This window comes from Mirounga leonina, unplaced genomic scaffold, assembly GCF_011800145.1.
Source record: "Mirounga leonina isolate KUSES-001 unplaced genomic scaffold, KU_Mleo_1.0 Mir_201, whole genome shotgun sequence".
Classification (NCBI taxonomy): Eukaryota; Metazoa; Chordata; class Mammalia; order Carnivora; family Phocidae; genus Mirounga; species Mirounga leonina.
In genome coordinates, this window is record NW_023270504.1 from 20,356,837 (window position 1) to 20,383,694 (window position 26,858).

The following is a 26,858-nucleotide window of genomic DNA, read 5'->3' on the forward strand; positions in this document are numbered from 1 at the left end:
TATGTAATTGATAATATGCAACTGATTTCTTGTGAAATATATTTATGTTTTTAAATTTTCTTTGCCTTTATTTTAACTAAAGCTAAGTCCAGTTTAAACCTATGCTTTTTGTAATGAGCCAAATCAAGTCTATCATAATTCAAAGATGATGAAATAAAATGCTAAATGGTGATGCTGATAAATACTGTCAATTAGCTGGTACACAGTGATAGGAATTTGCTGCAGTAAGACAGATTCTGATTTAGATACAACAGACAGGTTTTAGATAAAATAGGAAAAAAATTTTAAGAATGTCAACTACATCCTAAAACTTGACCTGGTCAAACTTATTCCATATTATATTCAGTTGTTCTAATATATGGCAGGTCTATGCTAAGTTAATGACAGAATATGACTGGTCTAAATACACAAATATATATTTTCCCCTTACCTTCCTTTCTTTGGGGGGAAAAAAAGAGAAAAAGAAAACATTACTCTCTTTACTCAGGGAGCAAAGAGAACAGCACGGATCCAGAGGGACAGAGCTCAATGATTCTCTCACCCTCTTCTGTTCTCTCTCAGCCCGGATGTTGTCATTACAGTAAGTGAGAGATGCTAGGATTTCAGTATGCTGCTTCTTAACTGGAATGGGAAAAGAAATGCTCCAGCTGTTTTAATCAGTGACATTTATTAACATGCTTCAAGTGGCCAAAGCGTGCAGCCAGCACAATACCCAAAGCAATCAAAACATTCCTTTTTAAGACCAAGGAACTTTCTCTTGGTATGATCTACTTTAAAATACCAAAAAGATCAGTTTAGGAATAAACTCAGTAAGTTGTAATTTACTTTCATCCAAAATCACACATCCTCTACCTGAGGACAAAGTCACTGCTCTTGTAAAGATACTGGGGGTGGGGGTGGAGGGTTGCTCAAATGACCCTGTAATTTAAAGTTACAACCAGAGAAGAAATACTTCAAGCACAATGGAGACATTCCATTGAAGAGCCACATTCATTTTGGAATGTTTGCTTTGAAAACAACTCTTCTGGGGAATTCAAAAGGTACTGAACAAAGCAACACAGAGTAAATCTTGAGTTGTTTTGCAAAATAAAAATATACATTTGAGTAGACCAGATGGCAAAAACATACCCATTATAATCTGAACACTATATTTAAAACACTTAAATTCTGAAGGTCAGTATATTAACAATCTTTAATCTATCTATATTTGTGATCCTAAAAAGACATTAAATACTCTTAAATCCCCAGTCCTCCAAAACACAGAGAGACCCAACAGGCGGGGCTAGTGGTCTATCAGTAGTCACACAGGACTAGACTAGATCTGAGTTTGCAACCTACACACAAGAGATCTTCAGGAACTCAGGCTAAAGGGAAGCACTTTATTCAAACGTGTGGCCTAAGAGAAGGGGGGAGAGTACCTTGTAATCTGAAACTATGTGGTCCATCTCTTGTTCCATCTCACAATCTAGACTATGATGCCTCCTCTTAAACTGCCATTTCATAACAAAACATACTGTTTAGAAGCCAAAAATTTGCTTCATTAGAGCTAAGAACAATTATAATTTAGCAGCAACAGAGAACACAACTCCTGATTTAACGATGGGAAAGAGCAGAGAGAGTGATAAAGTGTCTCAGTGGGGAAAGTGAAAGATTCCTGGTCTGCACGTAGAATATGATGAGCTTGATTCCTCAACCATCACTGTGTTTTGTAGTCAGGAAGAAAGTAAATGTAGCTATGATGGGAACTGGAAACCCTGGCCTTGTGCACCTCCTGCCCGGCCTGCCAGCCGCCGAGCCATGCACAACGCCGGCTCAGTGCTTCGCTCCAGAGCGGAGGCGCCGTCAGGGCTGAACCAGAGGCACACCCACAGTGTGTTTCTTCCTGGCTCAGAACACATTCATACGGAAACTCATGTCAGGGAAGAAACTAAGTGTTCTGGTTATGCCTACAGCCATTAGATCTACTAGCAATTTCTCCCTCGTTTTGTTCCAGATCTCTTGAGGCAGAAACTCGATCTCAGCAGCTAATTTCATCCTATTTTCTTTAGAAAAATTCTCCAAGTTAGTTGACTACACAAGGCAATGTGTGTGAACATTCACTCCTACCCTCCCCACATACATATACAGACATACGATACAAACACATACATACATACAAACATACATACATATATACAACACTCTAGGTTGTCAAGATGATGTATGCTGCAGAAATGCCTAAAAGGTTACTTCCTGCTTAAAAATAAAATTTGACTAATTATTTTCCAAGTATGGACTAGGCCCTAGCAAACTTTTATAAATATAGTTTGAGAAGACAGCAACAAAAGTTTTAAATAGAGGCTGTCTTGAGGGCTTTCCTAATGGATTTTGTTAACACGTACATTATTTAAAACAGGCATATCATTATGGATTATAAAAATAGAAATGTATATATTTGTTAATACATATTCACAGCTTATGCTGGAATGGCTCACAGGAGAAATCATGGTTCATGCAGAAAATAAACATTACTCAAGTAAATATAAACAAATAAAATTAGGTCCATTAAGGCTGAGAACTTGGTTATCAGCCCATTTGGTTTCTCTTTGTAGGGCAATCAAAAACATAGGTGACACCTAAACACACATACACATACAATGACATGAAATACATGGAAAGAATATAAATTAACCAATAAAGCAATGTGGAGTTAAGGTGCAAAAATACAATCTTCACCCACTTCTCTCTACTCCTGTGTTTTCAAGCATTGCAACATGTTCGATGCCATGGGTGGCAAGGCCAACCAGAACAGATCTGAATGTTTATAAATTCTCTAAGTGTTGAAAGTTAAAGCAAAATCCTTTGGGATTTTGGTAGAAATTGCAGATTTACAGAGATGACTACTGAGCAGTAGGTTGTAAATGGAGCCAAGAAGTACAATCTTGCCCTTTCATCCTCCATAGGAATCAGAATATTGACTTCAATCAGTGACTCGTCATTTTATATAATCTTCACCCTGAAAAATAAATCAAAGTTACCAGTGTAAGAATGCTTGTAAGTCAATGAAGCTTGGTTAATGTTTTAAAATGCATTTTGTTTGTTTAGTATCTACAGAGAAAGGCTTTTTTAAAATACAGCCTGAAAGAAAACTGAGCTGATTTGGCTTTTTTTCATTAATTCAGTTTAGATAAAGGCAAATGTTACCTCATCTAAGAAAAGCTATCAAAAAGCAAACCCTTCAATTTTATAAAAATATTTTAAAAGAGGGGCATCTGGGTGGCTCAGTCGGTTGGGTGGCTCGCTCTTGGTTTGGCTCAGGTCATGATCTCAGGGTTGTGAGATTGAGCCCCACATCAGGCTCTGCGCTGAGCGCAGAATCTGCTTGTCCCTCTCCCTCCCCCTCTGCCCCTCCCCCCGCTCTCTCTCTCTCTCAAAAAAATATCTTAAAAAAATTTTTTTAAAGATAAAAAGTTTTTGGCATTTTCTTTTAATTGTTACAAGTGCTCCCAAAGCAGTCACGATGATGAAGAAACCAATCCATGACATCTTCATTACAAAATCTTTCCAGTCTCTTCAACAAACAGTGCTGGAACTACTGGATATTCACATGCAAAAGAATTAAAATGGACCTCTATCTCACACCATATAGAAAATTAACTCAAAAAGGATCAATGACCTAAAATATAAGAGCTAAAACCAAAAATTCTTAGGAAAACACAGGGGTCAATCTTCATGACCTTGGATTTGGCAACGGATTGTTACATACGACAAAACATGAACAACAAAAGAAAAAATAAACTGGACTTCATCAAAATTTGAATGTTTTGTGCACCAAAGGACACTATCAAGAATGTGAAAAGACAGCCTACACAATGGGAGAAATATCTGCAAATCATGTATCTGATAAAGGTCTAGAACCCAGAATATATAAAGAACTCTTACAACTCAAGAACAAAATGAAAAACAACTCAATTAAAACATGGGCAAGGGACTTAGACATTTCTTCAAAGAAGATATACAAATGGCCAACAAGCACAAGAAGAGATGCTCAACACCATTAGTCTTCAGAGAAATGCAAATCAAAACCACAATCAGGGGCGCCTGGGTGGCTCAGTCATTAAGCATCTGCCTTCGGCTCGGGTTGTGATCCCAGGGTCCTGGGAATGAGCCCCGCATCGGGCTCCCTGCTCCGCAGGAAGCCTGCTTCTCCCTCTCCCACTCCCCCTGCTTGTGTTCCCTCTCTCGCTGTGTCTCTCTCTGTCAAATAAATAAATAAAATCTTAAAAAAAACATACAACACAATCAGATACTACTTCACATCTTAGGAAGGCTAGAGTTTTTAAAAATGGAAAATAAAAAGCGTTGGCAAGATGTACAGAAATGGAAAGCTTCATGTTACCGGTGGGAATGTAGAAGATTTCATCCACTGTGGAAAACTACGGACTTTGGGGGTATACAAAGATTAGTCAGTTCAAAGGTTATGCCCTCAAATGGCTTATGCTGTAGAACGTGAGAAATAACTCTTCATAGATCCCATATAAAATTCATTTCAATATTTAGAATGTAACACTATTTCACTTGCTTATTAGTGTATTATAAATAAAATCAACATTTTAATGACATACCATGGAAACCCTACCTTAAGATGCTCCTCTAAATATAAACTCTCCCACTCATTGTACTCACAGGAATTGCTATTAGCATCTGTCTTTCCAGCTTTTGTGTGCCTGCTTGAGTTCTGCTGAGATTTGCTCTGCTCTTCTCCAGTGAGTAGGGCCTTGATTTCAGAAGGGATTTTTCCTTGGTCCATTGCCATGCACCACTGCTTGTACTGAAATATGTAAAATATTTTTAAGTAAAATTTTACTAGTCAGAGTTCAGGAACCAGTGGTAGAAATCCTAGACGTAGTAACTCCCATAACTAGAGGTCAAATTGGCTGCTGGGAATCCTACCCTCCACCGCATTTCCTATTTACCACGTAGCACATGTATGAGGCTTGCCATCTTTCAGAAGAGGATAGGCAACAGCTGAAGGATCTTCTTGTGCTAATACTGGCAATAATACTTCAGGCTCAGAAGGACCCTCTGGTGAAAAGAACATCTCCCCACAGTGTGCCACTAATTAGAATCCTCTTTTTGCTGGCCCTCATTTCTACTCCTAAAACAGTAATTCTGTAACTTCTGTTCTCTTTCATAAACATTCACTGAACATCTACTTTCTACCAGAATGTGTACTATGGACTTTGGGGGTATACAAAGATTAGTCAGTTCAAAGGTTATACCCTCAAATGGCTTATGCTGTAGAATGTGAGAAATAATTTACAGCCTCTGAATTGTATATATCTGGACTCTCTTCAGGCCCCAACCTTATTTCTTGCCTTTTAAAATGCTGAGGTAGTAGCCTGTCCCAGTTTTGTAATAATCATGGTAGCATTCTCTCTCTTCTCCAACCTGTCACCTCCTCCCTTTAGGTCATAGTAATGAGATTTCTATTCTCTTTTACATTTCTACAGCCACCACCCAAGGTCTTAATGAATGAATGAAACATGCTGAATAAATAGATATGTTTAAATACAAATGATGTACTATACATATTGTTACATATTGCTATATTGCTTTCTCCACTTAGCAATATAATGTCTTGTAATGTCTTCCTACACCAGTAAATATATATTTGCATTGTGATTTTTACTGGCTGCAAAGTAGTCCCACATATGAATTAGTATAATTTACTTAACCAATCTCCTATTGTTGTACATTTGGGTTATTTTTCATTTTTTTCTTTGATAAACAGTCCCTCAGTGAAATAGTCATGTACATTCTACTTCCACCAGCACTGTGCCTACATCCTGGCTAAGAGATTAATATTATTTCCCGTATTTGTCAAACGGATACGTGAAAATCAGTATCTTCATATTTTAATGTAGATTTCTTTGACTGCTAAGCTTAGGTTGATTTTTTCATGTGTTTATTGGTGGACTTTCTTACCATTTCCAGTTCCTCTCTGAGGGCACATATGGCTCTTTCCCGACTGGATACCAACTCTTCCAAATACTGATATCTTAGTTTTTTCCTAGCTCGGCATTCTCTTGCACTCTGCCGGCTCCTCTCAAGTTTTGCCTTCAAGTCAATTTTGGCTGGCTTCCGACCACGTTTGCCAGGTTTCTTTACTTTGCCTCCAACCACCTTCAGCAAGAGAGAAAAGAAACTATTTTTTTCTCTCAGTTCTGTTTCTAGGAAAGTGACTATGGCGGCATATTAGTAAGGAAAACATTTACAAATAATAAATAGATGAAACTAAGAAAGCATAATCCCATGAAATATCTTATGAGTCTTTGCTTCCTGATTTTTTTCCTGATACTTTTGATACCATGAGTGTGAGAGAAGAAATACTGTAAGTTTTCATTATTTCTTCAATAATAAACTTTAAGTAGTTTAACAGTAAACTTTATGAACCATATGTAGCTGGATACTAATATCTAAAAGACTGCCACTAAATATTTTGTTCACAAGGAATTTTTATTGACTTGAGAAAATAGTAAGCAAAAAAAAAAATCAATATTTAAAATTCTAAGTTCAGTGTGATTTCAACATTATAAAATAACACCCAGAAGAAAGGATATTTGTTAAAACATCAATAAGGATTTCTCTGACAGGTGTCATTATAAATAGCTTTTTTCTCATCTGTACTTTTTATGATTTTTAAATGTTTACAATTAGAAACATAAAATCTGTATAAAAATTGTATGTATGTATATACAAATATATATACTATATATATTTATAAGATTTTTAATTTTTATTTATTTATTTATTTGAGAGAGAGGGAGAGTAAGAGGGAGAAGCAGACTCTTCACTGAGCAAAAAGCCTGATGTGGGACTTGATCCGAGGACACTGAGATCATGACCTGAGCTGAAGGCAGACGCTTAACCGACTGAGCCTCCCAAGTGCCCTATATAATATATATACTTATAAATATGTATCCTAAGCAATTTGGCTATGAAGTCCCTCTTCAAATTTGTTGAATCCAAAGGAATACACAGCAAGTCTCTGACATCTTCAGGATAATTCTCTCCTGCCTTTACAAGCCTTTAATTATAACCCTAGACTGTCTCAGGAGATTTTTACCTGCTCCCACTGGTCATATGACATCTTTTCAGAATCTCTGTTATTCATTTACCTGCAATGGCATAATTTTTTGGTCACTGACAAAGTAATTTAATCTTCTTCATTGTTTAGCTTTGGAACCTCTCCAAGTTCTTATACAACATGTAACTATGAGCTAAATGTGATGAATTTTTAAATACATCAACCTGAACTTGTACATCAAATAAATTTTCTTGAAAGCAATTACCTTGAAAGGGGTTACATTTATTCCAATGAACAAGTTTTTTGGGAAAGTGCTTTTAGAGCTAGTTTCTTACAAGCTACAACACAGTCTGCCTCAGATTATCTACTTTATCTGACAAGGTTCTGAATGATGTCTAGATCTTTCTGAAAATTACCCTCAGGGAATAAAAATGTCACAACTTCAGTATTCTGAAAGGAATATTGCTGAGGCTTTAAAGGCAATTATTAAAGAGAAGATGCAAAACTCAAACACTGACAAATCACTGGAATAAAGTAGCAACTTTACCAGGTAATGAAACTCAAACTCAATATTCATGTAGATATAAAAACTCTCATTTGCTTGTTTGAAAAACACTATTAATATCACACACCAACAATGCCCAGTGCCCTACAAGGATCAGATCATTACTAAGTATAATGGCTAGGTGGAAAACCGAACTGTAAATATGAATCAGCCACATTTACCAGACCCTGGGTGATAACATGATGGTCAACCACTGCATCGTGCATTTTATAGGATGGCTCTGAAATAAGACTGAATATTCCAAGGCTCTGGGTCAAAACTTTCCCTTTCCAGCACTATCGCAAAGCTGGCTGCTTCAGTACTGCTCCCAAATTAGTTTCAACTTTTCAAAAATAGGTCTTTTAGGGGCGCCTGGGTGGCTCAGTCAGTTAAGTGTTCAACTCTTGCTTTCAGCTCAGGTCATGATCTCAGGGTTGTGGGACTGAGCCCTGCATGGGGCTCTGCGCTCAGCAGGGAGTCTGCTTCTCTCCCTCTCCCTTTGCCCCTCACCCCCCCACAGCCCCCCCACCGGACCCCTAGCACTCTTTCTTAAAAACAAAACCAAAAACAGGTCTTTTAAAGCTTTTTATAAGATGCATCACCATGTTTTTATTCCAATATAATAACATTCACCTCAGAAAACCACACAACTTTAATCTAATATTTTGAAATCATTGAAATAAAGTATATTTGCTATTGCTACAGTTTTGTTTTTTTTTTTATTTTTTATTTTTTTAAGATTTTATTTATTTATTTGAGAGAGAGAATGAGAGAGAGAGCACATGAGAGGGGGGAGGGTCAGAGGGAGAAGCAGGCTCCCTGCCGAGCAGGGAGCCCGATGCGGGACTCGATCCCGGGACTCCAGGATCATGACCTGAGCCGAAGGCAGTCGCTTAACCAACTGAGCCACCCAGGCGCCCTTGCTACAGTTTTTAAAAACATCCTTACCAATGTTTCATATGCCGTAATATATTTACGGCATAAATTCAGGTCTATAGTAAAATAAATGGTAATCACATCTGTTCTCTATGTCGTGAAGTGAATCATCAATCACACCATACTATAACCTAATACCTCATATATTGCTGTTTGTAATTAATTCAGGAGAGGCTGCCTTTGAGAAACCAGCAAGAGGACACTGTACTTCAGAGACTTGACCGATTTTTTAAACAAACCTCACACAGTCATAAAAATCCAACAGTAGTTATAACCCTTTGTTGAGTTTTCATGGTAGGAATATTATTTTATTCCTTTCTTTTTTTAATTAGCAAGGCATAGTAAATAAATCCAGGATTCCTGTATTTTACGTCCTCTCCTATAAAATTACATCAAAACCACATAACCACCACTTCTCTAGTTTAATTTTTTCCTCAATGGTAGACTGAATTTTTGGCTTTGGGTGCCAGCTAAAATCGATTTAGTGTACCAGTTTTCAAGAGAATCAGTTATATTGCAGGATTACTGGGAATCTTAAGTAGAAGAGCATTTTGTAAAGAAAAAGGTACTATACAGGGGCGCATGTGTGGCTCAGCTGGTTAAGTGTCCAACTCTTGATCTCGACTCAGGTCATGATCTCACGGTTGTGGGATGAAGCCCCACGTCGGGCTCCATGCTCTCTCTCTCTTTCCCTCTGCCCCTCCCCCCACTCGCATGCCCTCTTGCTCAAAATATATAAATAAATCTTTTTTAAAAAGGAAAGAAAAATGTATTATACAAATGTGGGTTGGTATACTAGTTTCCTTAACAACTGAACTTCGTATGTTTTATAAGCCGTAATGATTAGGGGAGGGTTAGGAGAAATCAATGAAGGAACCAGAAACAAAAACTGAAATCAACCTCACAAATTCCTCCCAAATATCTCTGGCCCAAAAATCATCCTTACCAATGTTTCATAAAATTTTCACGAACTCAGTGATTACCACATTGTCCCCTTGCTCTCTCCTGTTTCTTCTGTAAGGAAGTACATTAATGTGGCTAAGTAAAAGTGATTTTATGCACCAACACAAACGCCAAAGAAAACTATGAAAATAATATGAAATTTAGCTTTTTCTAGTTTTATTTCTATTCATATAGAGCCACATGAAATTTTAAATAGCTATCTTTAAACAGTGGTATCTTTTTTTTTTTTTATTAAAGATTTTATTTATTTGACAGAGAAAGACACAGCGAGAGAGGGAACACAAACGGGGAGTGGGAGAGGGAGAAGCAGACTCCCTGCCGAGCAGGGAGCCCAATGCGGGACTCGATCCAGGGACTCCAGGATCATGACCTGAGCCGAAGGCAGTCGCTTAACCAACTGAGCCACCCAGGCGCCCAACAGTGGTATCTTTATCCACTACCCATTTTACTTCTCCACCCCCCACCCCTCACACACACATTTGTGAGCCAGAAATAGAAAGCCCCAAGGGAAACACTCAGAAAGCTTGTGTCCCTAGCCCTCACCATGAACAAACTTACTAGCCATTGATTTTTTCATACTCTCCACAGAGAATTTATTACACAAAGGTAGGACAGTAGAGATGTTAGATTTCAGTAGGGCTTTTGCAATACCAAGTTGTCTTCATTATATGTTAAAAATGTTCAAATCTATTTATTATAAGCAAGTTAAGAGTGAAGATCCTACTTTTCTGTTAACTACTTGGTTGTTTTTTCTTTTTTTAATACTTTCTCCATTGAGACAAGCTAAAACTAGATGTTATTTTTAGAAGGTAAGCACCAGGGACTGTCACATAATTCTATCTTAGTTCAAATATAATTCTATCTTAGTACACTTATTATTTAATAAATACAGCAGATAAAAACAAAAGATGTTCCTAAATAATGAATGGGTCAAAGAAGAGATCATAAGGGAAATGGGAAAACTACTTTGAGATGAATGAAAAGGAAAACCCAACATACCAAAACCTGATGAGATGCAGCTAAAATAGGGCCCAGAGGGAGCCGTAAATGCCTAAACTAAAAAAAGAAGATTTGAAATCAATAACCTAACCTTCCACCTTAAGAAACTAGAAAAAGAGGGCGCCTGGGTGGCTCAGTTGGTTAAGCGACTGCCTTCGCCTCAGGTCATGATCCTGGAGTCCTGGGATCGAGTCCCACATCAGGCTCCCTGCTCAGCAGGGAGTCTGCTTCTCCCTCTGACCCTCCCCCCGTCATGCTCTCTGTCTCTCATTCTCTCTCTCTCGCAAGTAAATAAAAAAAAAAGAAAGAAACTAGAAAAAGAAGAGCAAATTAAACCCAAAGCAAGCTGATAGAAGGAAGTAACAAATATCAGACCACACATAAATAAAATAGAGGATGGCAAAACAATTGAGAAAATCAGTGAAACCAAAAGTTGGTTCTTCAAAAAGATAACAAAAATCAACAAAACTCTGGCTAAACTGGTCAAGAGAAAACAATTCAAAATACTAAAATCAAGGGCGCCTGGGTGGCTCAGTTGGTTGAGCGACTGCCTTCGGCTCAGGTCATGATCCTGGAGTCCTGGGATCGAGTCCCGCATCGGGCTCCTTGCTCAGCAGGGGTCTGCTTCTCCCTCTGCCCTCTTCCCTCTCGTGCTCTCTGTCTCTCATTCTCTCTCTCTCAAATAAATAAATAAAATCTTTAAAAAAAAAAAAAAACTAAACTAAAATCAAGACCAAAAGAGACATCATCCCTATCAACTTTACAGAAATAAAAATGGTTACATGGGATACTATGAAAAATTATATGCCAAAAACTAGAAAACCTAAAAGAAATGGACAAATTCCTAGAAAGACACAAAGTAGCAAAACTGATTTGAGAAGAAACAGAAAATCTGAATAAATCTATAACAAATAGACTGAATTAGTAACTGAAAAATCTCCCACAAAGAAAAGACACAGGTCCAAGTGACTTCACTGGTGAATTCTACCAAACATTTAAAGAATTAACACTAATTCTTTATAAACTCTTCCAAAAAAACAGAAAAGAACATATCCAAATTCACTCTATGAGGCCATTATTAGCCTGATACCAAACCTAACAAAGATGTCATAAGAAAATCAATATGTTTTGTCAATATAGATGCAAATATCCTCAATATTTGCTAGCAGACTGAATCTAACAACATATAAAGAGGATTATACACCATGGCTATATGCGACTTATCCCAGGGATAAAGGCAGGTGTCACAACCAAAAATCAATTACTGTAATATATCATATCAATAGGAAAAAAGGGCCAAAGGTATATTTTTTTTCTTAAAGAGACTCTGAAAAAGCACTTGACAAAATCCAACACCTCATACGATAAAAAAAAAATACTCAATAAACTATGAATAAAGGGAACTCCCTCAACCTGATAAAGGGTACCTATGAAAAACCCACATTTTTTTTGTAATTTTTTAAACTTTTAAAAAAAAGATTTTATTTATTTATTTGACACAGAGAGAGAGGAAACACAAGCAGGGGGAGCAGGAGCGGGAGAAGCAGGCTCCCCGCCAAGCAGGGAGCCCAACACAGGGCTTGATCCCAAGATCTTGGGATCATGACCTGAGCTGAAGGCAGATGCCCAACTGATTGAGCCACCAAGGCACCCCGTGAAACCTACAGTTAACATCACACTTAAAGGTGAAAGATTGAAAGCTTTCCCCCCAAAGATCAGGAAAAAGACAAAGATCTTGTCTTATCACTTCCATTCAACATTGTATTGGAGGATCTAGCCACAGCAATTAGGCAAGAAAAAGAGAATTCATTCAGATTGGAAGGGAAAAAGTAAAATTATTTCTATTTGGGGATAATATGATCTTCTATATAGAAAATTCTTGGGGCACCTGCGTGGCTCAGTTGGTTAAGCACCCAACTCTTGATCTCAGCTTGGGTCTTTGATCTCAGGGTCAGCAGTTCAAGCCCTCTGTTGGCTCCATGCTGGGCATGGAGCCTACTTAAAAAAAAAAGAAAAGAAAATTCTAAGGAATCCACAAAAAACTATTAGTGGTAGTAAATGAGTTGAGCAAGGTTGCAAGAGGCAAGATCAATAAACAAAAATTAGCTCTGTTTCTATACACAATGAACAATCTGAAATGAAATTATAAAAGCATTCATTGAGAATAGCACAAAAACATTCCATTTAGAATAGCATTTTATTGAGGGTATTTGCATCTATATTCATAAACCATATTGGTCTGTAGTTTTCTTATGGTATCTCTGTTTGGTTTTGGTATCAGGCTAATATTGGCCTCACAAAATGACTTAGGAATAAATTTAACAAAAGAAGTGTAAGACTTGTACACTGAAAACCACAAAACACTATTATAAGAAACTAAAGATCTAATAAAAAGACAGACATCCCATGTTAACGGATTGAAAGACTTAATATTGTTAAGATGACAATATTCCCCAAATTGATCTACAAATTCAACACACTCCCTATCAAAACCCCAGCTGAGGGCTCCTGGCTGGCTCAGTTGGTAGAGCATCTGATTCTTGATCTCACGGTCCCGAGTTTGAGCCCCATCCCATGTTGGGTGTAGAGATTACTTAAAAAAAAAAAAAAAAAATCCCAGCTGCCTTTTTGCAGAAATTGACAAGATAATAAAAAAATTCATATGGAGGGCGCCTGGGTGGCTCAGTTGGTTAAGCGACTGCCTTCGGCTCAGGTCATGATCCTGGAGTCCTGGGATCGAGTCCCACATCGGGCTCCCTGCTCAGCAGAGAGTCTGCTTCTCCCTCTGATCCTCCCCCCTCTCATGTGCTCTCTCTCATTCTCTCTCTCTCTCAAATAAATAAATAAAATCTTAAAAAAAAAAAAAATTCATATGGAAATACAAGGACCCAAACAGCCAATCCTGAAAAACAACAAAATTGGATGGCTTACACTTTCTGATTTCAAAATTTAATAGAAAGCTACAGTAATCAAGATAGTGTGGCAATGGCACAGGGGAAACATACATATCAATGAAAAAGAACTGAGAATCCAGATATAAGCCCTTACATTTATGGTCAACTGATACTCAGTAAGGTGCCACAACAAAAGAGAAATGGGAAAAGAATAGTCTTTTCAATAAATGGTGCTGGGACAACTGGTTATCTGCAAGCAAAAGATTTAAGCTGGACTCCTACAAAACACCATATACAAAAATTAACTCAAAGTAAAACAAAGACCTAAATATAAGAGCTACACCTATACAACTCTTAGAGGAAAACATAGGAATAAATTCGTGACCTTGGATTAGGCCATGGTTTCTTAGATATGACACCATAAGTATAAGCAACAAAAGAAAAAATAAATTGGACTTTGAAAATTTTGTGCTTCAAAGACCATCATCAAGGTCAACCCATAGAATGGGAGAAAATATCTGTAAATCATACATATGATAAGGGACTTGTATCCAGAATATATAAAGAACTCTGACAATTCAACAGAAAAGGCAAATAATCCAGTTAAAGTGTGGGCAAAGTATATGACTCGACATTTCTCCAAAGAAAATATATGAATGACCAATAAACATGTGAAAAAACATTCAGCATCATTAGTCATTTTGGAAATGTGACTCAAAACCAAGAAATAACACTTTATATCCACTAGGATGGCTATATAATAAAAAACAGCCAATAACATGTGGAGATGTGGAGAAATGGAACTCTCATACATTGCTGGTGGGGATATAAAATGGTGGCCATTTTGGAAAACCATCTGCATGTTCCCAAAAATATTAAACGTAGAATTACCATACAACCAGCAATTCTAGGTATATAACCACTCCTAGGTATATCCCAAGAAGAAATGAAAAATATGTCCACATAAGAACTTGTACAATGCATGTTCATAGGACTGTATTTCATGATAACTAAAAAGTAGAAACAACCCAAATGTCCGTCAACTGATGAGTAGATAACAAAATATAGTGTGTTTATACAATGGAACATTATTCAGACATAAAAAGGAATGAAGCACTGATACATGGTTCAACATAGATGAATACTGGAAACATTATGCCAAGTAAAAGAAACCAAACACAAATGGCCACACACTGTATGATTCCATTCATATAAAATGTCCAGAAAAGGCAAATTTATAGAGATAAAAAGTAGATTATTGATTGCTTAGGGCAGGGGGGAGGAAAGGAGAGAATGGGGAGTGGCTGCTAAAGGGTTTCTTTTTTTTTTCTTTTTAAAATTAATATATTTTGTTTTAGAGCTGTTTTAGGTTTACAAAAAATTAAGCAGAAAGTACAGAGTTCCCATATATCCCCTTTTCCTCCACCCTTCCAGTGTCCCCTATTATTAACATCTTGCATTAGTGTAGTACATTCATTACAATTGCTGAACCAATGTTATTTATTTATTTTATTTATTTATTTTAAATATTTTTTTATAAAGATTTTTTTATTTATTCATTCGAGACACAGAGATACAGAGAGAGAGAGAACATGAGCAGGGGGAGAAGCAGAGGGAGGGGGAGAAGCAGAGGGAGGGGGAGAAGCAGGCTTCCCGCCGAGCAGGGAGCCTGACATGGGGCTCGATCCCAGGACCCTGGGATCATGACCTGAGCCGAAGGCAGACGTTTAACCATCTGAGCCACCCAGGCGCCCTATTTTTTTTTTTTTTAAAGATTTTATTTATTTATTTGAGACAGAGAGAATGAGAGACAGAGAGCATGAGAGGGAGGAGGGTCAGAAGGAGAAGCAGACTCCCTGCCGAGCAGGGAGCCCGATGCGGGACTTGATCCAGGGACTCCAGGATCATGACCAGAGCCGAAGGCAGTCGCTTAACCAACTGAGCCACCCAGGCGCCCTGAACCAATGTTATTAATAAATCCGAAGTCTACATTAGGGTTCACTCTTTGTGTTGTACAGTTCTATGTGGGTTTGACAAATGCATGTATCATGTATCTGCCATTATAGTATCATACAGAATATTTTCACTGCCCTAAAAATCCCATGTTTCACCTATTCCTCCCTCCCCCGCCCCCAAAATCTTGGCAACCACTGAACTTTTTACTACCTCTATAGTTTTGTGTTTCTAGAATGTCATATAGTTGGAATCACGTGGTAAGTAGCCTTTCCAAACTGGCTTCTTTCACCTGGCAATATGCATATAATAAGTTCCTCCCTGTCTTTTTGTGGCTTAATAGTTCATTTCTTTTCATTGATTAATAATACATTATATGGATATACCACAGTTTATTTATAAGAGGTTTTTTTTTAAGGTAATGAAAATGTTCTGGAAAGATAGTAGTGACCACTACACAACTCTGTAAATATACAGTTGACCCCTGAACAATGAGAGGGTTAGGGGCACTGACCCCCCCCAAGCAGTAAAAAAAATCCATGTATAACTTTTGACTCCCCCCAAACCTAATTACTAATAGCCTACTGTTACCTGGAAGCCTTCCTGATAACATAAAAAGTCAACTAATACATATTTTGTATATGTATTAGATACTATATTCTTATAATAAAGTAAGCTAGAGAAAAGAAAATGTTATTAAGAAAATCTTGGGGGCGCCTGGGTGGCTCAGTTGGTTAAGCGACTGCCTTCGGCTCAGGTCATGATCCTGGAGTCCCAGGATCGAGTCCCGCATCGGGCTCCCTGCTCGGCAGAGAGCCTGCTTCTCCCTCTGACCCTCCCCCCTCTCATGTGCTCTCTCTCTCTCTCTCTCATTCTCTCTGTCTCAAATAAATAAATAAAATCTTTAAAAAAAAAAAAAAGAAAAGAAAATCTTAAGGAAAATACATTTATACTGAAAAAAGTCCACATATAAGTGGACCCACACAGTTCAAACCCAGGTTGTTTGAGAGTCAACTGTACTAAAAATCACAGAATTGTATACTTTAAAAGGATGAATTTATGGTATGTGAATTATTTTTTTTTGTGAATTATTTTTCAATAAAGCTGTTATCTTAAAAAGATAGTGTTATTAAAAAAATATATGAATCTTAAAAGCAGAAAGACTAGCAGAAAAGGAAGTATCAAGGTGGCATGGAGACACAAGCTTATGAGGAGAAAGGATATTATAGAGGGGAGGGGTCAAGCCTAAGGGTTCTAATCTATGAGTTTAGCCAAGAGGGAGTTCCTGATAATTCTAAATTTAACCATTACAGAGAAAGAAAAGAACCTAGTCTGCAAAGGCCTGAGTGTGGATGGCACAGGTTTCCCAGTCAACAAGTTTTTCTTTTTTTTTTTTAAGATTTGACTTATTTATTTGACAGAGAGAAAGAGAGAGAACACAAGCGGGGGGAGGGTCAGGTAGAGGAGAGAGAGAAGCAGGCTCCCTGCTGAGCAGAGAGCCAGACGTGGGGCTCAATCCCAGGACCCTGGGATCATGACCTGAGCGAAAGGCAGACGTTTAACTGACTGAGCCATCCAGGCACCCCAACAAGTTTTAACTTTCATAGGAAGAGGAGTGAGGAAGGCTCCAGTGTCCAGACTAAATACTATGGACTCACTATGGACAAGGTCTTGAGTTAGGCACTCTACATGTTATCTCATGTTATTTCACACCATTTCAGGGGAAACAGCATTATGCTCATGTTTTTCAGGTAAAGAGGGGAAAATTAATTCCTTTATTCAATAACCATTTATTAAACACCTACCACACCCCAAACTCTGTGAAACTCCAGGAATATTAATATAAGAAGATGGGGTCCTAAACTGTAAGGAATATAGACTCACGAAATGCAGCAAACATGAAATAAACAATAACATCATAAAGGGCAGGATATCAGTGTATACAGGAGTGGAGGGATGCATGTATAAACACACACACAGAGATGCATAGTGATCTCTTTATTTTATAGATGACAAAATTTTAGTCCAGAGAATTTTAGTATCAGAGCAGGGTCCAGAACCTAGGACCCCTGATTTGCATCATAGCAACTTGTTATGAGTTAACTCACTATCAAGTATGACTATTCCCCCAGATTTCATGGTAGGACTGGTTGACTTGATCGTATCATGCCCTGAAAAGGCTCTAAAACTGACAGGTGCTTTAATATGCACTACTATATTAATGCTACAAAGTCATTCATCTACTCCAGCTCACTGTGACATTAGCCACTTGATGGAGGGTGGTGGCGAAGAGGTTAACTAACAAACTTTTTCATTTTATGCTTCCTTGAAATTTCCCTCTACTATTGTGGCTCTCCATGCCCACCAACTGAAGTCATGCCAATCTATTCCTTAAAAAATTCTGATTTAGCTCTTCCTCTCTACTCCTACTACCCATATTAGTCCGAGCCCCACTCACAGGTTATTACAATAGGTTCTCAGTGGGTCTTCCTACCATCTCTCCTTTTCCACTCCCACTTTCCTAGCTAATCCATCTTGCAAAGAGCTGCCAAGTTAAGCTTTCTTTTCAGCTTATTAAAATAACTTTGCTGTATTTTCCTTCATTGTAAAAAAGTAGTATCTGATCATTATAGAAAGAATAAACTTTAATGGCCCTTTGGCCATGTTACTCTCCAGCGCAAGAGACGATCTCTGACTCAGCACTGCTTACTAGGTCACCATATCCAGTATATCAGTTTGCTGTGGCTGCTGGGACAATTACCACAAACTTGGTGGTGATTAAAACAACAGAAATGTATTCTTTCTGTTCTGGAGGCCAGAAGTTTGGCAGGGTTGCACTCCCTCTGAGACCACAGGGGAGAATCCATCCTTTACCTCTTCCAGCCTCTAGCAGCTATGAGCATGCCTTGATTTGTGGCCTATCGATCCAATCTCTACCTCTGGGTCACACTGCCTTCACGCCTGTCTGCCAAATCTCCCTTGGCCTCACTCTCATGAGGACACTTGTCATTGGATTTAGGGCCCACCCAAATGATCTAGGATAAATTCTTCCTCTCAAAATCATTAACTGAATCACATTTTTTTTCCGAATAAGGTAATATTCCCTTTTACCATATAAGGTGATATTCACAGGTTCCAGGGATTAGGACACAGATATATCTTTATAGGGGCCACCATTCAGCCCACTTCATCCAGGCTCCTGCTCACCAAGCCAATCTTCTCTTTCTTACTCCCAACAGGGGCATCATATCAAGTCATGCCTCCTTAGGACCTCACCCCATCTCCTGCATTCCCTCCTATCTTCACCATTTCTCTAAATGTTCTCTCCATCTCCCCAACATCTGGAACAGCAACTGTTACGCTTTCTTTGGTTAGGGTAAGCTCTAGCCCTCTTCCTCTGAAGCTCTCCCTGACCCTCTTCCCATATGTCACCCTCTTCCCATATGTCATTTTTCTTCTCCCAATGTCTGGAACATATAGTGAACACATTGAATTTATATGTTATATTGGTTTTTTTAGAGGCCTCACAGATTTAAGTTCTATCTCCTCCAAATAACGTGAGCTCCTCAGGCCCAAAAGCTGTGTTTTCTACTTCTGCAACCTCAACTCTATCCAGCCCAGAGCCAGGCATTTATTAAAAGACTGATCACTGAATAAATAAATGCAAAGAAAAATTAGGAACACTGTGAAACTGACTTAAGTTGATATCACTACTATGACTGCCAACTTATAGAAACCATTAAAAGAAAAAAAAGCTCCCTCATAAGGGATACAAAATCTGAAAAACCAGTTAAGAACCCTTAACTATTTTACCACCCTATTTGCACTTATTTACATCCTAATGCTCTAATTCTTAAGGCAACTCATAAAAGTTTCAAGCTGTTAAAGTCTAACAGAATTATCGCATTTACACGAAGGGGTAGGTAGCAACAGCTCCAGCTAAAAACAAAAAAGAGCAGGAGGGCTTGTTTCACTCTTTTTAAAAACGTGAAGTGAAAAGTTATCTCCAACTGCTTAAAGAAAAATAAGATAGATATGAATGTTCCCAGGTAGTGCTGTTTACCACTTTAAAGAAAAAACAAGTAGCTGCATTTTCATTTGGTGTTAAGACTCCCAAAACTTCCTTCACAGCTGTGGGTTAGGCCTTTTATTTACCAGATCTTCAGAAAGAAAGTCTAATCACATCTTCCTGCTGCTAACCTTTCTGCCAGTTTTTCTAGTCAACGGAAGGAGAAAGAAGATAAAGTAGGCCTCTCTGAACTGAGTTAACTCCTGCCTCTCCTCTCCCAATACCTATGCCTGCCCTGGCCCCCCGCTGATTGAGGCTAAATGTAATACTACAAACTGACTCACTGACAGTGGTCTATACCTAATTGTCTTTGCTTCTTTCCTGCCCACCTCTTTCTCAACCGCCACATTTTGGCTTCCACCCTATCACTCCAGGGAAAATTCTCTTGCTAGGTTCATAAGCAATCTCCTATTTTCCAAGTCCAACTGATACTTTTTAACTGTTTCCTTGACCCCCCCCCCTTTTTTTTGTAGCATCTCATATTGTAGACTAAGTCCGCTCTTTAAAATTCTCTGTTCCCTTAGATAAATGGCATAATAGCCCTTTTTGTTCTCGTTCTCCTGTATCACTAACCTCTCCTTTCCCGTTTATGTTGGTGAGTCCTATTCCTCAGCCCCTTCTGATCATTTTATTGTTTTCTAGGGTTTGTGTCTTTAGCTCTCTCTTCTGTCTACACTCTTCATCCCTGAAGGATTTTATGCATGTTCCATCAACCACAACCCAAACTGTAATAGTCTCAATATGGTCTTTAGCTCAGGCCTTTCTTATGAGCAATCTAACCGAGCTGGTGCAGAGTCAGAAAGCACTAGCATTTATCGAGAACCCATGAGGTACTAAGTTCTTTTGGTATGGGCTCACATATATACAGCTGACTCTTGAACAACGTGAGGGTGATGGATGCCAACCCCCAAGCAGTCAAAAAACCGTCTGTAACTTTTCACTCCCCCCAAAACTTGACTACTACTAGCCTACTGTTGATTGGAAGCTTTGCCAATAACATAAAAAGTCAATTAATGCATATTTTGTATGTTATATGTATTATATATTATAAACCTACAATAAAGCTAGAGAAAAGAAAATGTTATTAAGAAAATCATAAGGATGAGAAAATATATTTACTGTACTATATTTTTTTAAAAATTCACGTGTAAGTGGATCTGTGCAGTTCAAACTTGCATTGCTCAAAGGTCAGCTGATTTTTTTTTTTTAAGTAAGTTCTATGCCCAACGTGGAACCTGAACTCACAACCTGAGATTAAGAGTTGCATGCTTGGGGCGCCTGGGTGGCTCAGTCAGTTAAGCAGCTGCCTTCGGCTCTGGTCATGATCCCAGCGTCTTGGGATCAAGCCCTGCATCAGGCTCCTTGCTCAGCGGGGAGCCTGCTTCTCCCTCTCCCTCTGCCTGCCTGCCACTCCCCCAGCTTGTGCGCTCTCTCTCACTCTCTCTCTCTGTGTCAAATAAATAAATAAATAATCTTTAAAAAAAAAAAAAAGAGTCGCATGCTTTACCGACTGAACCAGCCAGATGCCCCAAGGGTCAACTATTACATTTAATTCTCACAATAATTTATTAAAGTTTTATTAACCCATCCAATGAAGAAATTTAGTTTGGAGGAGATGAAATAATCTGTCCAAAATCCTAACAGCTTGAAAGTGGTAGAAAGGAGATTTGAACTTTGGTTATATGCCAAAATCCATGTTCTTTCCTAATTGCACCATCTACTTCTAGTCTTATCCCAGTTCCTACACCTTTACCCTAATCCATTCTCCATATAGCTGTTAGCATTATTTCCTTCAAAGACACACATCCGATATTGTCAGCTCTGCTTTAAAATCCTTAACGGCTCCCCAACATCTATGGCCTTGGTTTTTAAACTTCAGTAAGCATATGAGCCACTCAACTGGGGAGCCTAATTAAAATTCAAATTCCAAGCCCCATTCTCAAGATTCTGGGTCAGCAGGTGTTTTCTTTATTCCACACTTTGAAAAATACTGACCAAAATTTGTTAGCTTAACTTGCCAGGCATATCATGATCTGGCCCCTGCTTATTTTACCAACCTTATCTCTGCCCATACCTCTACTTGTGCTTTATGCTCTAGCTCAGGGGTCAGTAACCTATAGCCCTGCTGGCCCAGCCTGTTGCCAGTTTTGGTAAATAAAGTTTTATTAGAACACAGCCACACCCAGTCATTAAGTTCCACCTATGGTTACTTTTGTGCTAAACTGGCAGGGTTGAGTAATTGCAACAGGGATCAAAATGGCCAGCAAATAATTACTATATGGCTCTTTACTGAAAATTTGCCAACTCCTGCTCTAACTTATAGCACAATACTTATTATCCAGTGCAGTATGCTTCAGTGCAAGATATTCCTTCTTTCCCATTTTCTCGGGGACTCCTATTCTTCCTCACAGATTCACTCCTACTATGTGAACCCGTGTCTGACATGCCTAGACAGGCACCAGTTCCTACTGCTCCAAAAGCACTTTGCCTCTATTGCCCTTTTTTTTACCTCACTATATTGTAATGACTGTTCTATATGTCTGCTTAGCCCTTTACTGAAATGTAAGCTCCCAAGAATAGTTATAAACTTTTTCACCTTTGTATCTGTCTAGCATAATGCATGTACATATTAGGTGTCCAACAAATATTTAGTGAATTAATGAATGAATAAACTTTTCTGAAAACCTTAAAAGAGCTAATAATTCTGAATAAGAATATGTAAACTTAGATTTCAACTGGTTTCTGAATTATTGAAATTACTCCTTAGGGTTAAAACTATCTTTTGAGGTACCCTAGGTAAAATATGCATGTAACCTAGACAGGAAAGGAAGGCACATTAAATCTGTCAGAGATTTGTTTAGTAGAGGAGCTGACTCTTCTGTTTTGGTTTTGTGGATAGCACTAATGAAGAGGAGAATAGGAAAAGCAGAAAATATCTGGGTTTTGTGGCACTGCTCAAGGCGGATAGCTCCAACTACAGCAAAGGATGGATAAAGGGTCAATAGGATTCAGGGTCCAAAGGACAGATCTGGGAATGTCAAAGACATTTTTTGGCCAAGTTAAAATTTTTGTGAGAACCAATGCTACACAGAACAACTGAATGGAACAGAAGACCCTATCTTCTTACCTAAGAGGTAAGGAAGGTGTGAGAAACCTTATTTTCAGATAATTGTGTGTAATACAGGTAGACAAGAGGTCTATGAAGTCTATGAAGGAGAACAGCGTCCAAATTAGCACACTGTGGCCAGCGCCTGGCCCATTCTCTTGTCAGTTGCTCAACTGAATCTTGATGCCCTAAACTGTCAGGCAATACAGGATGGCAGTCTTTTACCAGCTTAGTCTGTGGCAGGATCACATCTGATCTAGGATATCTCAATTTACATCAGTCATTGATTCAATAAACATAAAAGTCAAACATAAAATAAAAAAATAAGAACCTTCTGCCTATGATCAAAGCCTCTGAAAATAACACACTTTTATTTTCTTTGTAATTAAGCAGGTCAGGAAGAAGCTTTCATAAAAATAAGCACTTCTTCCTGGTGGTGGACATGCAGGTGGGCTCAGGAGACTACCTTTCTCACACAATCTGACAGTTAAATACACAGCTTAAGTTCATTTCATGCCCCATCCCATTGCCCCGTCCCATCTGGGGCACAGTTAGGAACAAAGGGTAGTGTAGGTATAAACATGGCTGCAAATGTTAGGAATAACACACAATTAAGAATTACTAAAATGAGCATCTCAGGTACCAACTGTACTGTGCCAAGGACCAAAGAAGTCACTCCTGGGTAACAACAACACTTTTTGTGTGTGTTTACTATGTGTTAGACTCTGTACTCAATGCTTTATAATAATGCATTATCCCTATTCTCAACAAAGCCTGTGAAAAAGTTATTGACCATTTAACAGATAAAATGGAAACTCAGAAAGGTTAATTAATCAGCCAAGATTTTTCTTTCCCAACTGGCCTAGAAGAGATCTACTCAGTCAATGTTTGAGCTCTGCTACTTAGCACTTTCCCACGCCCCCACTTTTGGATGCCCATGTACCTCTTGCTTTATTTTTGCCATGTGCCATTGTCTATATATAGTCTGGCTGGGTGGCTCAATGGAGCACACTGATTATAATAAAGCCCAGGTATGTCAGGGCAATCTTCTTAATGCCACTCTGTTCCAACTTAATCCAATCACTATTAGTGAGTACTCTATGCTGTATCAGGCACATTGCTAGATGGTAGAAAGGCAAAGCTGCACTCCCATTCAAATCTGTCCTACTCTGACTCCAGAAAGCTAGGTGACAGAATGTGGAGAGCTCCTGGCAAACTCATTCATCAAAACGGATGAAAACAACTCAGAAGGGGCACCTGGGTCAGCACTGATGAAAACAACTCAGAAGGGGCACCCAGCCAGTTAAGTATCTACCTTTGGCTCAGGTCATGATCTCCAGGCCCTGGGATCAAGCCCCACCCTGTGTCAGGCTCCCCATTCAGTGGGGAGTCTGCTTTTCCCTCTGAACCACCCTACTCTCTCTGTCAAATAAATAAATAAAATCTTTAAAAAGATTATTTTAAAAACCTAACTCAGAATACAGAATCTTTATCATCATCACCTGTTTCCCTGACCTGCTCATTCAAATACTGTCTCTCTATAACTGCTGCTCCTACCCAGTTCATCCTCTTCCTATTCCCCTGGCCTTGCTGTCAGCCAGTTTGTCATCTTTTATGCTCTCCCATCATACTTTATGCACAACCACTGTAATTCCAAGCCCCAAGTCTCACCTCCCCTTATACAGGAGAAAATGGAACCTGAGACTCCATCACCTATATATACATAATGTGAGGAGAAAATGTGTTTTGTACATATGTATGTCTATGCTAGGAGGACAATTTAATTCTGCAGGACTATAACAACTAGGGTACAGAAAAAGGCAGGGCTGGGAGGTGCCAAAGACTTAAGGGCTGCTTCCTACTGCCTGACTGCTGGAAGAGCAGTCCGATCTTGCTGTACATGGCATTTAAATATTACTCATCCACAACTACGACGTGCATTCAAAGTGAAAGTTGTGTATTCACAGAGGCACTATCCATCCAGAGACATGTGGAATGGATTTTCTTTTCCATAATCATTAAAGATTTAAGAAACCGCTGGTTTCTAAAAAAAAAAAATGTATTAAAAAAGAATGAGAACTGAGTTCATTTTACTTACCTGTGAACCCTACAGGAAGAAGTTATGGATAGTTTACCCCCCAGATTTAACTTCACTCTCTTAGGGAAAACAATACAATTTTATACCCTCCACTACAGTTTGATAGTTTTAGAAATAACTCCTATGTGATTTTATAGGTAAGTAAAATAACTCCAAATCCTATGTATTTTTCTTGGACTTGAGACTACTGAAGACTTTGAGAAAGTTATTAAATGTCTCAAAAGTCTGAAAAGGAAAATAAAAATTTTATAGAATATACTGTGAGAGCCTCAAATTACAGAAATTAAAGAACAATGTTATTTTAGGGTGCCTGGGTGGCTCAGTCGTTAAGCGTCTGCCTTCAGCTCAGGTCATGATCCCAGGATCCTGGGATCGAGTCCCACATCGGGCTCCCTCCTCGAGGGGAAGCCTGCTTCTCCCTCTCCCACTCCCGCTGCTTGTGTTCCTGCTCTCGCTATCTCTGTCTCTGTCAAATAAATAAATAAAATCTTAAAAAAAAAAAAAAAGAACAATGTTATTTTAACATCCTTAAAGAACCATAACATTATTTTCTGCAAAAGATAATGGATACAGTATTCAGATTTACTTCCAAAATTAATACTGAACAATCAAGCTAGCAAGACTTTCATGAAAAAATTATTTTCTGATGTTTCTGGAAAACTTTCAGAACTCCCCCTTTCTGTCTTGGAAACACCACTTTCTGTTAGGGTTTGCTACTTCACAAGCAAACTGTTTCTCCAGGTGAGTCTCAATTCCAAAGTACTGCATTGGGCTTTCCCTTCATCTATCACTTTGCTCAGAGCCTTCTGTAAGAACAGGAAGAGGAGATAATGTAGAATAAAGCAAGCAGCGCAGAGAAGCTAGAAATTTTTTCATTCTCTCTAAGGATGAGTGAAACAAAAACATGAAAGCAGCAAAGTATTAATGGTTTGGTGGAGGGGGAAAGGGCACCCAAACAAAGGAAAATCCTAGCTCGAAGTATGCCAGAGACTGTGGAAAGTAAGACCTCTGAAAGGCAAGAGAAGGAGTGATTTCTACTTCAAAAACTGGCAAAGTCAAGAAGTCTGACTCCTTAAAAAAAAAAAAAAAAAAAAAAGTTCAATTTCCTAAACATTCTAAAACATCAATAAGCTAACCATCCCTATCTTCATGAACTAAAACTAGACAACACTAAGGTGGATAGACATAAAGACAGAAATAGGTTATATGTAACCTATATGAACTAGCCAATAATGAACAATGCCTGTTAGAATCATAGGAATAAGTGATTTGGACAGCAAAAGGGGGATGGTGGTAAGATATTAAGATAGATTAACAAGAAGGAATTCACTACTTTTCTTAGAGAAGGCTTTCTAGAGGAGGTTAGATTCTGGACGAATAGCAACAGGAGCTTAGCAGAGTGTTCCAACCAACCACAGGAAAATAGCTCAGAGGGGGAGTGAACTGATGATATGAATGGGGCATTGAGTAAAAGAGCCTGAGAGAATAAAGGGGAACCTTCAAGGGGAATAGGGCTGGTTCAGGGTGCCCTAATTAAGGTCTCCAAACTGGAGAAAGTCTGGGAGGGGGGCAGGGAAGGCAAAAAGAAAAAGCACGGTACTTTCTTCACTTATTTCGCTAGGCAAGTCAAGGACTAGGGTTTGCACTACCTGGAAAAGCTGACTAACAGGCTTGCCCTGGGACTGAAAAATCTCCAGAGGAGAGGGCCCTTTCTGGAAAGACGCAGCCCCCCGATCCCTGAATTCCTGGTTGGGTACCATGGGGTAATAACTGGAGGCGCAGGGATGTCTAAGGCAGGTGTTTCCTGGGTGTTAGCGTGGCTACCAGGCTGAGGTTCAGCGGCGGGTCTAGCACTTAGCGACAAGCAGGCGGCGGCGGCGGCAGCTGCGCGTGCAAACCACAGGACTTACCTTACTGTCATCCATCTCGGCGGACAGGCCGGCCTGGCCAGGCGCTCCCTCCCCCTGCCCTCCCCCGGCTCAGCCGGCCTGGCCCGGCCCGGCCCCCGCCCCGGGGGAAGAAGGCGATATGGTTCTGACTGTCTCCTCCTCTCGCCTAACAGTTCGCTTCCCTGATGCCACAGTCACGGGGACGAGGGACCAGTTCAGGAATGACAGAGCGGACCCTGGAGGCGGCCCAAAACGCCTCCTTTCGCCGCCGCCGCGTCCTCCTCCCCCTCCATGACAGTCTCGGGGTGTGTTTACAGACGCCCTGGAGAGCGGCCCGG

General features: G+C 39.1%; 1 protein-coding gene across 1 annotated transcript; it reads right to left on the reverse strand.

The window, feature by feature from the left end:
* CREBL2 (cAMP responsive element binding protein like 2) lies at positions 1-26,858 on the reverse strand. The gene is made up of 4 exons (XM_035028197.1): positions 26,542-26,858; positions 5,968-6,165; positions 4,666-4,810; positions 1-2,995 (listed from the first exon to the last, which is right to left on the reverse strand). Exons 1-4 carry the CDS (start codon positions 26,554-26,556, stop codon positions 2,991-2,993), a joined length of 363 nt encoding a protein of 120 aa, XP_034884088.1. The 5' UTR covers positions 26,557-26,858; the 3' UTR covers positions 1-2,990.

What these genes read in the sequence shown, in the direction of transcription:
- CREBL2 (XM_035028197.1), bottom strand. An exon ending in TCAGAGAGGAACTGGAAATG is followed by an intron (nt 4,811 to 5,967) that starts GTAAGAAAGTCC and finishes TACATATTTCAG; the next exon opens with TACAAGCAGTGGTGCATGGC.